The sequence below is a fragment of the Stigmatopora nigra genome, chromosome 22, assembly GCF_051989575.1.
Source record: "Stigmatopora nigra isolate UIUO_SnigA chromosome 22, RoL_Snig_1.1, whole genome shotgun sequence".
NCBI lineage: Eukaryota > Metazoa > Chordata > Actinopteri > Syngnathiformes > Syngnathidae > Stigmatopora > Stigmatopora nigra.
The window spans coordinates 7,080,611-7,099,611 of NC_135529.1; the positions used below are offsets into that span (position 1 = coordinate 7,080,611).

The 19,001-nt window shown below is 39.7% G+C and overlaps 2 protein-coding genes across 2 annotated transcripts; one reads left to right on the plus strand and one right to left on the minus strand.

The window, feature by feature from the left end:
- Nucleotides 1-528: 528 nt before the first annotated feature.
- On the minus strand, nucleotides 529-15,220 carry LOC144215783 (multiple epidermal growth factor-like domains protein 9). The gene is made up of 6 exons (XM_077744921.1): nucleotides 14,601-15,220; nucleotides 11,558-11,762; nucleotides 8,086-8,225; nucleotides 6,689-6,838; nucleotides 3,374-3,643; nucleotides 529-2,551 (listed from the first exon to the last, which is right to left on the minus strand). Exons 1-6 carry the CDS (start codon nucleotides 15,214-15,216, stop codon nucleotides 2,037-2,039), a joined length of 1,896 nt encoding a protein of 631 aa, XP_077601047.1. The 5' UTR covers nucleotides 15,217-15,220; the 3' UTR covers nucleotides 529-2,036.
- A 608-nt stretch (nucleotides 15,221-15,828) lies between these two features.
- On the plus strand, nucleotides 15,829-18,214 carry ppp6c (protein phosphatase 6, catalytic subunit). Its single transcript, XM_077744973.1, has 7 exons — nucleotides 15,829-15,979; nucleotides 16,616-16,711; nucleotides 16,808-16,873; nucleotides 16,958-17,099; nucleotides 17,213-17,292; nucleotides 17,495-17,704; nucleotides 17,819-18,214. The coding sequence occupies exons 1-7, from the start codon at nucleotides 15,905-15,907 to the stop codon at nucleotides 18,065-18,067; spliced, it is 918 nt and encodes a 305-aa protein (XP_077601099.1). The 5' UTR covers nucleotides 15,829-15,904; the 3' UTR covers nucleotides 18,068-18,214.
- The last annotated feature ends 787 nt before the right edge of the window (nucleotides 18,215-19,001 follow it).

A 19,001-nucleotide genomic window follows, 5' to 3' on the forward strand; every position in this document is an offset into this window, starting at 1 on the left:
GATGAATCATATCAACATGAGCACGACTGCTGCAAGCTGGAGGCTCATGATAGTTTACTTACGTAGTAAGTGGTACCACTCACTGACAGTTTTTTTTATGGACGAACCTGGATTGAATACACTCTCCCACCAACCACGTCACCCAATGCACCTGATTTGGTTCAGCCCCCTGGCCTAAGGCCACAACCCCTACATCCAAGAATAACACACAAATCCTTCAAAGAAAGATGGTAGCACAGCTTGCATCATCTTGCTGTAAACAGAAATCAACGTAAACACCGTAAACATAACTCAAATGACTTTATTATTCCCACGTTGCACATTGGCACTTTAACATAGAAAATGGTCGGCAGGTTTTCATCCCAACCAATGAAAATGTTCCATTTTTTTTCCTGTCTTGAAACTGGAATCAGTTGACTGCCATTGCTGCTTGTTTCAGAAGTCTTCTAGGTTAAAACATTCCGTACTGGATCAGCTGGAACAAAAAGCTGAGACCCAAAGATGGAAGAAGAAAAAAAAATACACAAAGGCCATTAAATCCTTTTTTATTTACGAGTTGAGCTCTGACTTTTGGTGGCATTATTCACATTTGCTCATTCAATACCAGTTGGCGGTGCATTCGAGTCCTCCATCTGCATATATGACAGTGACGATAAGAAAGAGAAAATATATCAAAAAGCTGTGGGCTGACTTGCAACAACGTGCCCTGGTGAGTTAGAGTGCACACACACACACACAATATTCTACCTGTACAACTATTCACATTCGTTCACTGTACACATTTACATAGATCACATTAGGGAAAGCCAGTACCTGAGCAGTTAAATCTCACAATTAGCATTACTCATCGTCTGTAGTGGAACTGCCAGACAAAGAAATTCAGTGAGTCACGGAGCACGTTGACAATTTTGCGTGGCACCGATTTCACGCGGGAATGATTATCAAGACCCAACAGTTTCAGGAAGCTCAACAGCATGCTAGGCAGTTTCGCAGTCAAACATTTTTACATTTAAACAGCGTGTTTAACAAATCGCAATTACTCATCAAGCCCGACCTTCGCATTAAAGTGATCACATCCCCAAAACTCGCACATTGCCAACGAAGGATAGAACGGTCAAACATCCATTTAAACTGGGGAAACTGGCAATGAATGAGTTCAATGGTTGCTGCCAAGTTACCTCAGCAATAGATTGCCAAGTGCATGTTGGAGGGTTCAGTAAGCATTTTACACTGTATGCTAGTCACTGGCCTGCAGTCGCTGTGGATCATAGACAGTGTGTTTTCCTACGAAATGGTTATTGAGGCCTCTGAAACAATCGCTCCCGAGGATACATCAGGTGTACTGGCATCTTTTCAGAAAAAAAACAACAAAGAAAAAATGATAGCAAGCTATAAACAGCTGATGTATATGCCAGCAGCCTTCATTGTCCCTCTTTCTGAAATGACACACAAATTTTACATTAGAAACAAAAGCGGTCGCTTAAACCTACCGAACAAGATAAAACACCATGAGTCGACACGTCATACATGTGCAGCATTTCTCTCCCGAATGAAACGTTAACCAATAAATAATACATAAGAGAATTCAAATTAAATAACAATCAAGATGTCCGTTTAAGTTCACAAGAGTGATCAACTCAAACAGTCTAAAGTCCATTTTACAAAGATGTGAAAATGCTTGCTTGGGTCACTCACTATAAATCCTAACTGGCGTTAAGGTCATTACTTTAGCGTAGACACACTGATTACCAATCGACGCAGTACAATGTCTTCAGGAAAGACAACATCAATAAAACACTTCTCTTTGGACACTCATTCCTCATGAAAATCATGTAAAACAAAAAAAGGGGGGAAATGTATTCTCTCGCTTGTGGCTCGATTTCGCTATTGGTTCGCAGAGCTTTTATTTGACGAGCATGGCAGTTAACCATACGTGAGGGAGCTTTGGATTTGGTCATTTGCAGCAGCTTTGTGTGATCTGGGAAGAAAAAAAAACATGGAAGTCCAGTCCCAGTCCGGACGCAGTCGAAAGGGCACTATGCTTTGTAGCAGTTGCCCTGTGTAGTGAGCGCAAGCTGGCCGTTGGGCGCCACCTCGTTGGTCTCGTCCTCCAAGAGGCCCGACACGTCGGCGTTGGGGATGCTGTCGTGATAGCTGCTGAAGCTGATGTTGTCCTCTTTCAGTTCGATGGTCCAGAAGGGCGCGTTGAGTTTCCGGTTCTGGTATTCTCGGTAAGTGTACACGCCTCCGACAAAACCCAAGAGCACAACCACTACCAGGATGATGACGGCCAGGATGATGATGTTGAACTGCGTCCAGGAGACGTCGGTCAGAGCCGCCGTGGTGTTGTCGGTGGGGCCGCTCAGACTTGTCAGCAGGGCTTGAGTGGTGGTGGCCGTGCTCAGAGTTGTGCTCAGGTTACCGTCGGGCGCCGAGGCGGGAACGTTCCTCGCTCTGGTGATGGTCAAGCTGCTGCTGAAGGAAGACCATGCGGTAGAAGTGGAGTGCTCTGTCGTGGTACTGCTAGCTGGTGTGGGAACTTGCTGAGGTGCTGAGGAGAGAAAAGTCATTAAACCATGAAAAAAATAGACCTCATTCTAACAAGCAAACAAACATGCTACTACAAGTTTAATCACAATGTAGCAACATCATTGTTCAGGACATCAAAATGGAAATGTCTCATTGTTGTACAACCCCTAGTGGTCAAAATGTCTAGCCACAGTTAACCTACCACATTTTCAGCATGAATTTCAAAACAAGCAGGAAAATAAAATAATTATATAAAGCTGAGCCACTTGGTTTCATATTTTCAAAGAAAAACACAATTCAATTTTGCATGCTGAAAAATGTTTGGACACTTTTGCCTCAATAATTCATGCGCAAAATCCATACACACCACCAAACATTAAAAATACATCTAAATTAAAGTACATGGTGGAATTCTGAAAGAAGAATTTTGAAAAAGAATGCATGAAATATTTAGTTAATATTCCCTTTGAATATTTAAAGTTTTTCCAATGCCGTTGATATGGCTTATATTGATGAATTCATAATTGTTTTATGATTTAGCTACATCTCTAAAGGGCATAGAATAATTGAACAAAACAAAACGGTGGATATTTCACAATGAATTTTGAAGAAATGTTAAATGGGTGAACAATATCACTCATACATTCATTTTCTGAAATGCTTATCTTCCCATGGGCCGCAGGGGGTGCTGGAGCCTATCTCAGCTAACTATGGTAACCGGGCAGGTTACCCAAGTGAGATCGAACTCTTGACTCCAGAACTGTGACGCCAACATGCTAACCAACCGTCCGCCGGGGCGCCGTGGTCGATATCATTTTTCGTCAATTTAAAGTTATATACTTACTTAGACGGCTGCAGTTATGAGCCCGAGCATCCCCTGAAAATCCAGGAGCACAGAGCTGACACTGGGGCCCAGTGGTGTTGTTAATGCAGCTGAGGCAGTGGCCAGTGTCGGGGTGACAAAGCTGGGTGGGACCCTGAGGATCTGCATTCCCACTACAGTCACATGGCACGCAAGCCCCTTGTGCTTTGTGAAATCCAGCGCTGCACTGGTCGCACAGTGGGCCAGAATAAGGGTGAAGGCACTGGTCACACACTGGAGAGCCACTGGTATCTAATCAAGAACACACAACAATGCTTATCAGAATGGATTCACATACTCCCCAAAGTTCTAAAATTGTGTTTTTTTTTTCCTCAGGTGCATTCACAAGATCAGGCCAGATCTCAAATTCTTATGTTGACTACTGCCTACTTCACTGTAATCAGTTTAACAGGTTTACACTGGCTCTTCTTTTTCTCATGGCCAATGAAAACTGCAAGGCTCACGGGATGCTTGGCATGAGATTATAACAATAGACCACTAGGTGACAGTATATCTGTATTGTTAAACAAGTACAACTGGGGACTTGGGAAATGGTATTCCTGAATCACTTTAGTCTGTAAAAATAAAAAGGACGTACAGATTTTAAATAATAATAGTACAGTGAATTCTAACATATTATTTAGAGATACATGCTGTTGTTATATTGGCCACATAAACGAGATTAGATAATTGTAGTTTCCAGAGATTAATAAGGAAAATTTGCCAAAAAATACTGTAATTCACAAAATGTTTAAATTAGATGATGGCACAAATGCGATAGAGAAATCACTGGATGGCGATTTTGTATTTTGGTGCTTTGGATCCTACAAAATATTATTGTTATGGTATATAAAGTTAAATGTTATGATTGCAGGTATCCCATTTCGTTAACAAAACACATCCAGGAGCAAGGACCTTAGGTAAGGGCATTTCAAAACAGTGGTAGTTGTCTCTCAGCCTTGATACTTAAATTATTAATAGATGAATTAGAAGCTGCCTTATTGTTGCCAGGTTATCTCTTCATGAGGGGGAAGAGTAACAGTGACATTCATTTATATTAAACACCATAAGGTCTTTAAATTATGTTTTTGTACACACTGCAGTTACATAAAAGGTAAATGCAAAGTTTTCTAGGTAAAAAAAACAATTTCTTCTAATGATTGACTGAGAAGAAAACAAATTGGACAGAGGAAAAACTCGAAATATTCCTCAAATCCAAATTGTTGAAGCGATTGTCCTGTTATTTTCAGAAGCTGAGCATGATTTCAATGCCCGGCCCTCGACTGGATTCTCAACACCACGATTATGAAGCGATCCATGTGGTATGACTCAGGCACTGGCCTAGATGGTGTTTTCTATCTCAGATGATCACATGACTGGGTTGTATTGCAGCTGGGCACATGGTGCTCCTGATAAGCTTTTGAAGGTTCAAATGCAGCTGACCTGTGCTGTTATGTAATGTAAAGGAAACATGAGAAGCAACACACCGGGCTAAAAGACGTGATATACAACTACTTCAACCATCTTTCTACTGTATTTGCTATGTTAAGCAAGTAGCACAGCGGTAACTGGGCAGGGACCGTCTGGCACATCAGTTACAAAAACACAGGGAAGGAACATTAAAAATGAAGGACACTTTACAACAGTAGGTGCAGATATAATCATACATGAGTGATTTAATGTGTGACCCACATTCTGATCTAGAACAGTGTTCCACTTCACCTCTCGGCATATCATAATGGAGATCGTCATTTTCCATAATCTTATACCCACAAATCATTTACTGTACGACATTAATCTGGGGTACTGTAGAGTATGTTTGCTACTGTGCTTGGCTAGATGACCCATGTTTTGGGGGTCAGCTTTTGTGCTAGGCTTCAAATCATCCAGTACCACAACACTGTAAATGTGATAGCAAATGTCTTTTCACTTCTTCCTATAGCGATGCTGTCAAAAAAAACAGCCCATCCCCCCCACCACAGTCTGTTACTGCCTGAGTGGCGCTGCAATGGCCCAACTGTGCTCATGCTGTCCCAGCACAGCTCAGCCTGGTTCATGTCCCTTCCCCTCCCTTCTACATTGCAGCACCACTAGCGCGGTCCCCAACAGGCGGAATCCTAACATAACAACCAGAGCGTATATCTATACGTGGCTGTTTCCATGCAGGAGGAATCTTGTGGGACATGGGTGGCTGGGAAGGATTGGCTTAAGAAGGGGAAGGTTATTATATGGAGTCAAAGATAAAAAAAAAATACAAATAAAAAATAAAAGTGGGTGAGGGCAAAAGAAAAAAGACAGCATTTTTAATCTCATCAATCCAGATTGTTAAAAAAAAGTGCCATTCCCAAAAAACCTGGTGTTTGACATTAGAGGAGGATTGCTGTGTGCACAGGGGGTTTCTCACAAAGGTGCAAGAGGAGTGGGTTTTCCTAACAAATACTCACTAATTACACCAGAATAATTCTGCCTGGCATGCTGTGAATTATTTTCAAGATGCAGGAGACTGATAAGAAAGAGATTATTTGTTTGGCTGCAACCTATTTCAAACCCTGCAGTATTCTGGTTAACAAAATTATAGCTTTCATGACGACGACAGTCAATCAATCCAGAATGCTGCCGAGAAAAACATTTAGGTGGGGTGTTAAACTAGGGCAGACAAAGCCTCGAGCAGAAAGGTCACTCAATCCCAATTTAGGCAGTTTTGCTTGTTGACAAATTAAAGCATTATTTCATGTAGCACAAATCTGTAGAAATATTCTTAATTACAGACCAAAATGAAATGTGCACATACGGTTTAGCCAGCTAAAAGTAAGGCATTTAATCTTGGATTTCATTAACTGAAGTTTTACAATATTCCTAAAAAAATGATCTTCTTTTTCCTCTATCATCACCAGTTGGGGGCTTTAATGAAAAATAACATAAAAACCCTACAAAGTTAAAACTGGGTAAAATAAAAAAAGAAGGGAAATGCAGACTATGCCCTAGATTGGTCGCCAGTCCGCCACTGCGCAGGAATTGATCCCACGCAGTGACATTGCTTGGCTAATCGGTGCTGCCAGGAAATTATATATCTTGAATTTGAAAAAAAAATCATATTTTATGTATGGGCTTTAACAATATTAAAATTCATAATTTAGAGGCGTTGTGACTTGAATTTCTCCTGGCAACAGAGGGTAGTATTGGCCAAAACGGCGAGATGGATTAAAAAAAAAAAAAAGCGTTGCCTTGTAAATGTTACAGCAAGGATGCAAATATAACAGTAATTGTGCATTTACGTGTGGTCAGAGAATCACTCACCAGTGTGACAGGTGCCAGTGGAGGAAGCGTTGAAGCAGGGGCATAGGACGCAGGATTCAGTCAAGGCAGTGCTACGGCCGCGGTAATGATCTGGCTTACACTCCTCGCAATTGGACCCTTGGGTGTTGCCCTCACAGTTCAGACACACACCTGAGGAAAGCATGTTCATAAAATCTTGAATTTTTTTTCTTTTAAGGGGAAGGTGTATCACCCATAAAACCTGGGGCAAGAATGGAGCATGATATATAATAAAAACAACATCAACAACAAAAAAGGAAGAGAGTTGTAAGGAAGCAAGTAAACGAATGATGAACAACTCGCACCATCTTCTGAACAAAATGATGCGGTTTACTCTGATACAGCTGTAGAAAAATGTGAATTTGGGCTTAGTGTTCTTGTTTGAGTGCACTGTATTGTTTCCTAGGGGAGAGGCCAGGATCAGTCTTTATAGAGAACTATAAAACCTTCGTTAATCCACCAACTCTGTGAACACGGAGTCCAAGTGAGGCCTTAGAAGTCCATCTGCTCATGCATAATAGCAACAAGACATATGGCTGTTAAACTCCCCCCCCCCCCCCCCCCATCACATACATCATCATAGACCCCTTCACCTTTCGTCCTTTGAAGGACTAAAAGCTTGACTGGTAAAAGGTGCGCAGCGATCCTCCTGAAGAGGATCAACATGAAAAAAAACTCTCATTTCGGATGAAACAAATTGATGATTTCGTGACCTGAGATTTCCTTGACGAGAGTGCTCTCTGTCCAATCTAGTTGTCGCTTGCTGTGTACTACAGATGATTGTACTTTGGTACAGAGTACTTATCCCATTAGTCAGATTGAATGTAATGTACTGTATTGTTATGGAATTGTCAATTCGCAAAGGAATTGGCTACTGATCACCATTCAATATACAGCTCATCTCCTCAAAAGTACAATTCTCCCTTTTAGGATCTTTTTTTATCTCAACATGCAAAATAATGCCAACTCAAAACAAAGGGTGAAAATGTGAAACCACATAGCATTGTTGATGACGTGCTAAGGGCAGTTCTGCATTTTTGTTTTAAGTAAGATAATGGTAGAACAACTGAAGTGAGGGTGAAAAATGGTACAAAAAAGAAAAAAGGCAAGCTGCTAATACACTGATTGACCTCAAATACTTCAGCCGTCTTTTGTCTCATAATCCTCTTTCCCACTCAAAAGTTTAAAAAAAAGATCTTGAGATCGACACTGTACAATAGTATCTCTGTCTGGTGATTTGCATGTACAGTTCATTTTTGCTATTTACAGGATCATGGATCAGGACCTGCACTTGTCTCCCACAGTCTTGCAAAGTCCAAAACTCCTCCCAATCTATATAGGATAAATGTCCCAACATCCGTTATTATGAGGAGACTCACCTGATTGTGGATGGCAGTAGTTGGTATGATTGTGACACTGGCAATGCTGGCATCCCGTGCTGCTAAAGTGGAAGAAGCCTGGGTGGCACTCGTCACACTTGGGTCCATACACTCCTGCCTTGCATACACATATCCCTGAGCTGGAAAGGCATAAGAGAATAAAAACCTATTTTAACACACTACAAGCATAAATATTATGTTTACAAAATACACATATACATACTATATACACACACCTATAATCATGTCCAAAATGAATCAGACCCACCTCTTAATAAATATGATATACTAAATTGGGAAGTTTAAATAGATGTGTGCATGTTCATAGACCACAAACTATATAACTTGCATAATCCCACTTTGTTTTTAAAGCATTACATACAATAATAACTGTAGTTTATGGATTATAGAAAATACAGACGGCTCCATTTAAAACAAATTTTGAATGACACATGAGCGTAATCTCTCCCAATGCTACTTCTTTCAAAGTAATCTCCGACAAGAAAAAAAACACAATGCCAAGTCAAGCATGATCTATCCTCCAACCCAGACAATGTACTCCAAAACATTAATTACACACAATGACTTCAAAACAATGGAAGTATAAATCACAAGTGACTGGAAGCGATTTCTGTGAGCATGTGCATGGGTCCCCATACAAATGGGGCTTTGTTAAACAACTGCACTTAATGCAAATGATGAAGCCGGCGGTGATGCTTAGTGGGGCGTGGGCAATGCTGAAGACAAGGCTGGGAAGAACACACGCGTACAGCAGATGTCTCCAGATTATTCAGAAGAAAGTGGGGAATAGAAAGTAAACAGTGTTTCTGAAGGTCACATGCAAGGCAAATAGAAATGCGTCATTTGCTTTGCTGGCCAAGTTACAAACCTGTATGTAAACTAGCATTAGAAAAGTAAAAGGTAAGATAGGATAGCTGAGTTTTAAGGGTGGAGTAACTGTTAACACTTCCAATTACACTTCTTTATCTTAAATTACAGTATTATTGGGGGAAAAAACAATGTATCACTATGCAGCTTGCCACATAGTTTATACCGAGATAGAGTGTTGTGGATTACCAAACTGATAAGTCTGTGCATGACTAAGCATGCTGCCGACTACGTCACTTGGCATGGTTGCTAGTCAGTGTTGAATAAGAATGATCTGCTTGCAAACATTCCATCTCTATGGTGACAAAATATTGGGCTTAATTACCTGGTGAATACTCAACATGAACAGAAACTAATCAGTTGTAAATATAAACAAAAGACTATGGAGTTCACACCACAAACTCCATGAATGCAGGGCGATCATGTTTACTACAAACCATTTTCCAAAACAAGGACATGATGGAAGAAAAAATAAATAAATAAACATTTTCCAACCTCAGACAGTAGTATTGAAAAAGTCACACACATACATACACACAACTGTTAAGAACAAAGACTTACATTCAAAACTCACAAGAAATACAAAAATTAGAGTACTATATTTTTTTCTTCTAATGATAACATTATTTTCAGCATGATACTTCAACTCCGCAGTAAGATTCATGACTGCTGAAACCCACCCATCATTGGACTTCATTGTGGGTTGGGCACTTTTATCTCTATGAACAAATATGCACTGACTCATTTTCATTTGCAAAATCTTGAGGCCAAAAAAAATTCCACTGGATATAAGTATGCACTGTTTTTAAAGCACAATCACGAGACAAGATTATCAAATGAGTATCTCAGGTTGTCATGCCAAAACATTGACTATGCACTTGGCTACATAGGGGAAACCCAGAAAGTCATGTGTCTCACCAGACGCTGAAAATAGAAAGTCAGACATATTGTAGAGGTACATAAACTACACATAGTATATGCTGATACCTTGAAAATAAAAGTGTTTTGGAATGATGGTTTGATCCTGTTCTCCATTTAATAGAATGTTTTTTAATGGAGTGTTTCTAAGCACATTTTCTCCATCCACAACATGATATAATAAAGTAATACTAAAGTGGTGGATGCAGAAATAATCCCCAGCAATTTATCTTGTCCACGGGGGAAAGTGATACACGCATGCCCTGACTACAAGTAATATGTATAAACAATCTGACTAAATACAGAGGCACAAACATCTGCACCTACAATAAATATTTCATTCCAGACTGGCAGCTTTGGAGCAGTATTTTCAAAAAAATGCCCCTTAGACAATACCAACAAGAGCTGACCCAAATAAAGGTGTGATCCAAGTGTTATAGCAGATTCAAGTGGCTTGGTCTCATAAAGCATTATCTAAAAAGTGTGGCGAATGGTGCGTAAGTTCATTTTTGTCACATGAATAGCGGACTAGTGAGCAGAGCGAATGCCATATTATGACTTGACAAGAGGAGGAAATCTCATTAAGGGGCCTTTAAGTACACTGAACAAGGATCCAATTACAAATGTCACCTGACTTAGTAAAGCTTGTAATCCCACCAAGGATGAACTTACTTTGATGACAGACAACTGGTTTAGCAACATTTGTGTGCGCAACAAACAATGAAATATCTCAAATAGCCTTTGACTGCATCTTGATGTTAAACCAGGGATGGGCAAACCGGTCCTCGAGGACCGTTGTGGGTGCAAGTTTTTGTACCAACCGATCCAGCACAAACACTTTGACCAATGAACTTTCTGCAGAAAACAAGAAGCACCCGAGTGCAAACCACTGATTGGTGATAAGGTGTCCTCTTTATGGGTTGTAATGAAAACCCGCACTCATTGCGGCCCTTACTGGAATAGTTTGCCCGCCCCTGTGTTAGACAGAAAATAACCTGTTCATAAAAGAATTCCATCAGTGTACAAGTCCAATTCATAATAAAGTAGAAATGTACTAAATATAATTAAAAAAAAGAATCCAATGATTAACAAATTATGTTGAACCATGGGTCCATAAGGTCAGCTCACTAAGTCTGCTAAGTTTTCACTGCCACCATATTGTCCGAGTCCCTGAGTAGTGATCAAAATAAAAAGCCTCACATTACTTAATGAGAGAAATGCTGAAAGCAACAGCAGGCTAGGGGGGCGGAAAGATGGCTAATCTGCGTACTCACAGTGATTAGCTCCTATAGGGGTCCTCGCAAGGCCATTGGCCTTGGCAGTGGGCAGGCTCAGACAGTCTAAGACAAGACTATATTCAATGCTGAAATAACTTTCTATATACTTGACCTTTATGAGCTATGGTCCAAATTTAACTGTTTCAAAGTCAGTGCTGTTGTGTTTGTTTGTTCATTTTACAAAACTATGTCAAATGTGTCATGAATGGTTTGAGTAAAATTGCATAATACAGTACGTATATTGATTTCTCAATCTAGAACAGTAGTATTTGAAATCTGTGCTTAGTAGTTTACACAGGCATCCATTTAATATTTAGTATTTAAATCATTTATTTGGACTGTTCTTTTTCGTATATTAAATAAAGCGATGAAACGGTTTAGAACAGTACCTGTCACACAGGTGGCTCTCAGCACCAAATGAGTCACAGGCGCAGGGTAGGCAGCCGCTGGTGCCATTGGTGAAGTATCCCTCCTCACATTCGTCACACTGTAGACCAGTATAGCCATCCAGGCATGAGCACTGGCCAGTACTCTGGTTGCACTCGTCAGGATACAAAATCCCCTCACCTCCAGCGCTGCAGTTGCAGAAGCCATCTAGGTGGACAGATAGGCACGCCAATCGGTCAAAACAAATGGTGAAACTGCGTTTACATAACCGGAATAACTGGAAGTAATCTAATTATTTGGTGCTTGACAGTGAGGAGCGAAACTCATGAATAAAGAAAGCCTGAAAATATGTTTTTTTAAAAGCCCAACTGCAGCCATAAAAAACACTGTAAACACAACAAGCATAACTAACACTTATTGTTAATAAAAGAAATAAACATGTTTTCTTAAAAGACCCAAATAAAACGTGTGTCCTTACATTAGGTGATATTAGAGAAAACATAATGGCATGAATCACATCATGTTTGAAAACAATAAACTGATTTTAAGGAAGTTTGTAAAGGGTATACATTAGACAGTTTATAATGGTGTACTTGACAAATGTATCCAAGTTATGTTGACACAAAGATGACCTTGACAAGCACTCAGTGGCTATCTATTATTTATCAGATTCAGTGTAGCGTGTTGCGACTACAGAGCTCATTAAACATTACAATATCTCACACTTCAGTACAGTAATTTTAAAAAATGCAGTGTCGTGAAAAAAATACAATAACCACACACATTTCTAGTTAAATCAGGTCAAACAAATACTTAAATTTGAATTTATTCCTGCTCTGAAATACCATTCAGATGGTGTTGGACTTTATGTGTTGTTTGCACTTTTATATGTAACCAAAACAAAAAGGCCTATGGTTATGCAAGCCCTCATTCCAGGCTCTTTGCTACAGTAACAGTCGTAGAACTGTCTGTCCCGATTGTGTGAAATCCAGCTAATGAATATTCCACTATCCACGCTCACCATTTTTCATTCTTAAAAATTGGGCTTTTCACTGTGTCTGAGGTTTAACTATTCTAGTCACAAACACATCCTATGTCTGATTATTAAAATAGACTTTTGTGCAGGGCAAAAGGGCTGAGGGGGCTGGGCTCGCATCTCCCTTGTCTAGTATATCTGTTTGACTGTTGCGACGTGTTGTGACAGCATGGCTGTTATTCAAACAGTGCAGGCCGTTCTGAACAAGTCGCAAAATTCCTTTCCAGCCTCGCTTAGTACTTGCTTGTCTACTCCAACTGTGAAAACCAATTTTATTTCTTTTTTTTTCCCTGCGGGCATTAGACTGCAAAAATTTTGGAGGGCAAGAAAAGGCTTATTTAGTGCAGCTGCCTGTGAGGACCTGAGATGTGACGTCTTTGTTGATATTATCATGTATTATGAGTGTTTCCTTTTCAGAAGAACAATGACAGAAACTCAGGAATGCACCAAACTTGAGCTTCATTGTGATTTGAAATAAAAAATAAAATAAAACAAACATTTTGGTCATAGAGTTCAAAAAGGCTTTGATTAATGACCTCATAAAGTATACAGACAATGGAGATTTTTTTAAAATCTGAACCCTAATTTAGTAGTCCAAAGTCTTGGAAATTTGTCCTGCTATAATAATCTTTCAGGAAAGGTGCAATATTACCAAATTAAAATTGTTTAAAAATAGAGAGTAGAGGAACCAACACAAAACATAACAGCATTAAAAATAGGTCTGGGATGTTTTCCCTTTTGAATAGTGCCTTACACAAATTCAGTCAAATTGAGGGGAAAATCTCTCATTCGGCCAAACTACTGACAATTGAACATCTGGATATCTTTAACTATATTTTAACAACCTCGTATCTAACTGATGCTGCAATACTGTAGATGTTCAGAACCCCACTTAATCCACAAGTCTTAACAATAGCCGACCAATTCATTTTGTTTATCTTGCATCAAATTCTTTATATCTCTAACCCCAAAGCTACTTTTATCTCAATAAGTTTATTTAGGTAGGAATGAGTTAATGCAAATACAACCTGAAATTTTGTAACCGGGAGTCAAGATTAGTCAGAACACAATATGAAATACAACTCCAGAGTTTTTGTCCTCTTCATAAGGAAGTAACAAGAAGACCAATAGCGTTCTCCCCTGTGGACACCGAACATTTCATACAATATTTGACCAAAAAAAGAAAAACCTGATCACTGCTCATGTTTTGTTTAAACCACTTTGTGGAAATCAGCTTTCCATAAGTACTCTGGGCAAAAGGGGAAAAAATACAATCCCAAACATCTGCTTACCACAGCCATTAAAAGATAAATTGTGACAACTGCGCTTCTGACTGACTTAATCAAGCCTTACTTACCCATTGATGTGGAGGGGAGGGGGGTACCAGTGTCGTTGCTCATTCATGGCTTCGGCTGCCTAACCATTTTAGTCGCGTATGCTTGTTCTACATACTCCACATTCATTACAAGCGGCATACGCTGGGAGATCGGCATGTAATTTCACATCATAACAGAACATAAATCCTGCTTGGCCTAATACAAAACCATGATGGGCTTGTGTGGATGCTGTGTGGCCTGGCAGACCCTCATTGAACAACAACAGGATCAACCTTAGCCCCCCCTCTCTGCCTCCCTCCCTCTCTCTCTCTTCCTCCTCCTATACACTGTAATATATGTGCCACACATCTTTTATTAACAGGCCTCATGCAGGCCACTTTAATGTTCGGCGCAGAGGACAGTGTTGTTGATTTTATTTCTTTTTACTGGACCATATTACAATTCATGTTAGGGATCTTTGAAGGGGTGCAGCATCCATGAATTGATGGGGTCTGGCCATTGTTGCAATGTGCTTTATTTGGGCTCTCTGCGTCAAACGCTCAATGCAATCCTTTCTATTCCTACACATAGGTGAATAACAGTGAGTCGTTTTATGGTTATGAAGTAAGTGAAATCGAAACAATGAGGGACAAACGGTTTACTTTCACTATTATTGAATTCTAAGACACTCACCTTGGCTATTCTCCACTGAGGTAACAGATGTGTCGATCCGATCTGCCGACCACGCATCGTTGTCCGACCGCTGAGAGACCATGGACATCATTGTCTGGAGCGTTTTCTCCGGGGCAAAGAGTGCTGCGCGTGCATCGGTAGATCTTTTCAACCTGGAAGTCAGCACTGCGATTTTTTCCCTTGCGTCTGAAAGGATCCCGGAGTCGAAATCGGTCGTAGTCGGCTCAATCGGTGCGGGTGGGAAGGCGTTCGAGGGAATATGGCTAGCGACACCGGTAGCTGACGACCGTGTCAAAGCGAACCCGTTCTCGGATAAACGGAGAGGTGGATCCGTATGGAGGGTCTTCCAGGTGTCGGAGGCTGTGTCTGGCTTCTTGGAAATAGGCGACGCATCGTATAGACTGATGCGAGGTGCAGCTTCAGAAAAATCGATATATACATAGAAAATAAATACTAGAACCGACGATATGTACATCATTAAGGACGTGAACCTCATATTCAGTTTCAGCTCTCCATGTAAGCCCCAGTAACGGTCTCTGTCAGACCTTTCCCTGAAATGATGCGTACTCCACCATTGATGTCTCCTGGCGGCGTACGGTGCTGTTTGTTGCCTCATGAACCACAAGTCATTGCACTGCAACCTAACCGTGGCGCTGCTGAGGACGCCTCGTTACGGACAACCAATAGAAATCCGAGAAGACCAATAAAATAACACCTCCTTTAGCTGATTGGTTGGGCGTCATAACAATCATTTTGACAGGGAAAAAATCCCCAGAAAACATCTTCCCTATTTTTTTTATGACCAAGCCTGCTCAGACAGGATCTTTGTTAAAAATAATTCCAATTTTCCACGTTTCCTCTTTCCAATTTAACCCCAAACTGAAAACACACTAGTTTTTTTTTTACCAATTAACAAATGGAATTTGGAAAAGTTCAAAAAAGACAGTATCGTTTATTAAAATAACAAATGGATCAGATTTTTCAATGAAATCAAACAACACTTAAATGCCAATGTTATACAGCCCTTGTCTCACTAAAAGTATCATCTTTCACAGGAAAGGACGTGACAAATGGTTGTATTATCTTTCTTGGTTTGCAGGATCTATTGCACAAGCGTGTAGTTCACCCAGGCGGTCGAAATTTGCCACTACGTCAAAAATAAATAAATAAATAATGTGAATAATAATTTCATCAGAAACGTTACGGGACACGGACGGTAGATGGCAGTAGAGTAACCCCAAAACACAACTAGGCCAACCTCCGATGCTTTGCAGGAAGTTGCGCAAGTCAAGCAGGCACTTACAATGGCGCCTCTAGATTTGGATAAATATGCCGAGATCGCAAAACAGTGTAAATACCTTCCAGAAAATGATCTAAAGGTAAACCATAATTGCGATGTACACATATAGTTAGAATAATTTGCGCACTTGTTGTGCTTAACTTATATTGTGGATGAAATATTTAATTAACTTGGTGTAGCTAAAGCTAGCTCGCAGCGTTTAGCACACTGGTTTATTTAGTCTGTGCGGCCAGGAAGTGAGCGTCTTTACCAAGTATTAAACAATCGAACTAGTCAATTACTGTTTATCATGTATAACTAAAGATAGAATGGTCAAACATCTCTGTATAGAAGTAATTGGATGGGGGACTGCCATTTTGATGAGACGGCTAAACTTGCATTGCTAGAGATGCTGTGAACATTATGGATGATTTGTTTATTGTTTTTATTTCTAATCGTTATAACTTCATATCTACATATGCCAATATTTGAGTAACGTTAATGATATATTTTCCCGCATATATCCTGAAGGTCATGAAACATATCATTGATGTTTTATTCATATTTTCGCAATTTAGTAAAAAATAAAAAATAGTATAAGTATGCCTTATCAGATAAATACTGTTACATTTGATTCCTTTCTTAATTGTGTTTTTATTTTATTTTTCAAAGTTATCCACCTGAGTAGTATTTTATACATTTATTATTATTTTTTGTTTTGTTTTTACCAATACAGCGATTATGTGACTATGTGTGTGATCTTCTGCTGGAGGAGTCTAATGTTCAACCTGTTTCTACTCCGGTAACAGTATGTGGGGACATACACGGGCAGGTAAAAAGCTGGTGTAACCAAGTCCATTGTTTTCCACATTATGTGGAATGTATGATGTTTTTTTTTTTCTAACATTTTCCCTTTCTTTTGTACTAGTTTTATGATCTTTGTGAATTATTTCGAACTGGTGGCCAAGTTCCGGATACGAATTACATATTTATGGTTTGTATTTCTATTTATATGACTGTAACTTCAGATCAGATATTCCCAAAGATGTCATTTCATAATACTCCCCTATAATTTTAGGGAGACTTTGTTGATCGAGGATATTACAGTTTGGAGACTTTTACCTATTTGTTGGTGCTGAAAGCCAAATGGCCGGACCGCATAACGCTTCTACGTGGCAATCATGAGAGCCGACAGATTACACAGGTTTATGGTTTTTACGGTGAGTTGAGAGTCAAAGTCTGTTTTTACACCATTCTAATATACACAGTATTCATTTTTTTGCACCTTCTGAACAGTAATCATAGTTGTTTGAAATTTCTATTTCTGCCACAGATGAGTGCCAGACCAAATATGGAAACGCAAATGCCTGGCGTTATTGCACCAAAGTGTTTGATATGTTAACAGTGGCAGCTGTAAGTATTATATTCTTGTCATTTATTTGTTAGTTTTGACTTCTGTTTCATACTTGCTGGTGAATCATAGCACTGAATTGTAAAAAGATGGAAAGCAAACAAATTCTGAATAAAAATAATTTCAATATTTTATTCAGAATAGAATCTAGATGAAAGTTTGCCTGTAGATGAAATGTTTTGACACAATTCCTGTTTTCACCAGCTGATGGATGAACAGATCTTGTGTGTACACGGAGGCCTTTCCCCTGAAATAAAAACCCTCGATCAAATTCGGACCATTGAGCGGAACCAGGAAATTCCTCACAAAGGAGCCTTTTGTGATTTGGTGTGGTCTGACCCTGAAGACGTCGACACTTGGGCCATCAGTCCTAGAGGAGCAGGATGGCTTTTTGGGGCTAAAGTCACAAATGAGGTAAATTAATGTTAATATTTAGTCGTGACTGCATCTGTTATAGTAGTTCACTTCAATATTAAGTAAATTTGACTAATACTTCTTCATTTTTTGTCACTTACCAAAAACCTGCAGTTCGTCCACATCAACAACCTGAAGCTGATTTGCCGGGCACATCAACTGGTCCACGAGGGCTACAAATTTATGTTTGACGAGAAGCTGGTCACGGTGTGGTCGGCTCCCAACTACTGCTATCGCTGTGGCAACATAGCCTCCATTATGGTCTTCAAAGATGCTAACACAAGAGAGCCAAAGCTCTTTAGAGCAGTGCCTGATTCGGAAAGGGTCATCCCACCTCGAACAACGACACCTTATTTTCTTTAAGATGAGGAAGGAAATTCAAAATGGTCAATCGTTTTTTTGTTTTGTTTTTATTTTGTTATTTAGTGCAAAGACACCAGGAGAGTGGCGACAGCACTTGTGAGTCTGTATGAATTTTGTAGTGTAAAATTAAAGTATTTACAGTGCCAACTATTGTTTATTCCCCCTCTGTACATTTAAAGCCATGTATCAGCAACTTGAATCAGAAGCCCTTCACCTCAACCTGGAAGACTGCGAGAAGCTACATGTTGTCGGTATGGATTTGTTCTATACAGTAAACAATATTCAAGTGGTGTTTTGGAAATGGAGTTAGGTAATTTTCTTCATTTATGTTCAATTGCAGTCTTGCAATTCCATTGCTTGATCTTTATTTCCCCCATTTTCCAATGTAAAATTATTTTTGATGGCTCAGAAAGTAAAATAATGATAACACCAATACGTGATATACTGTACATTCAAAAATATGGTTGCTTAATTATTTTTTTCCTGCTGAAGTGGAGATTTACTCAACTGCCTCAGACTTGTAACTCCTCACAGACTTTCAGTTTTCTCTTGGGGCTTAAATCACGAAAAATATTTCACTGATAAGTAAGCTGGAATCTGTGTGCTGAGATCAACTGACTCCTGTTAAAATGTTCATATTTGCAGATCTCTGTTTTAAGTTACAATAAAGATTTACTTGCCGGAACTAATTCAATTTGCTTGTCTTCCTCGAATTAAGTATGACAACAATTCCTCAAAAAATACTTTTATGTCTCTTAAGTAAACTCAAATAGAATGCATCGGGCCACTGGATGAGTGGTTAACCTGTCAGTCCCACAGTTCTGTGATCGAGGGTCCAATTCCAGGTTTGGATTTCCTGTGTGGAGTTTGCATGTACTCCTTGGGCCTGTGTGGGTTTTCTTTGGGTACTCCAGTTTCCTACCACATCCCAAAA

What these genes read in the sequence shown, in the direction of transcription:
- LOC144215783 (XM_077744921.1), bottom strand. Translation starts at nt 15,216, where the DNA reads ATGAGGCAACAAACAGCACCGTACGCCGCCAGGAGACATCAATGGTGG. An exon ending in CTCAGTGGAGAATAGCCAAG is followed by an intron (nt 11,763 to 14,600) that starts GTGAGTGTCTTA and finishes CTGTCCACCTAG; the next exon opens with ATGGCTTCTGCAACTGCAGC. An exon ending in CACTGGCACCTGTCACACTG is followed by an intron (nt 3,644 to 6,688) that starts GTGAGTGATTCT and finishes GTTCTTGATTAG; the next exon opens with ATACCAGTGGCTCTCCAGTG.
- ppp6c (XM_077744973.1), top strand. Translation starts at nt 15,905, where the DNA reads ATGGCGCCTCTAGATTTGGATAAATATGCCGAGATCGCAAAACAGTGT. An exon ending in ACAGGTTTATGGTTTTTACG is followed by an intron (nt 17,100 to 17,212) that starts GTGAGTTGAGAG and finishes TTTCTGCCACAG; the next exon opens with ATGAGTGCCAGACCAAATAT. An exon ending in GGGCTAAAGTCACAAATGAG is followed by an intron (nt 17,705 to 17,818) that starts GTAAATTAATGT and finishes AAAAACCTGCAG; the next exon opens with TTCGTCCACATCAACAACCT.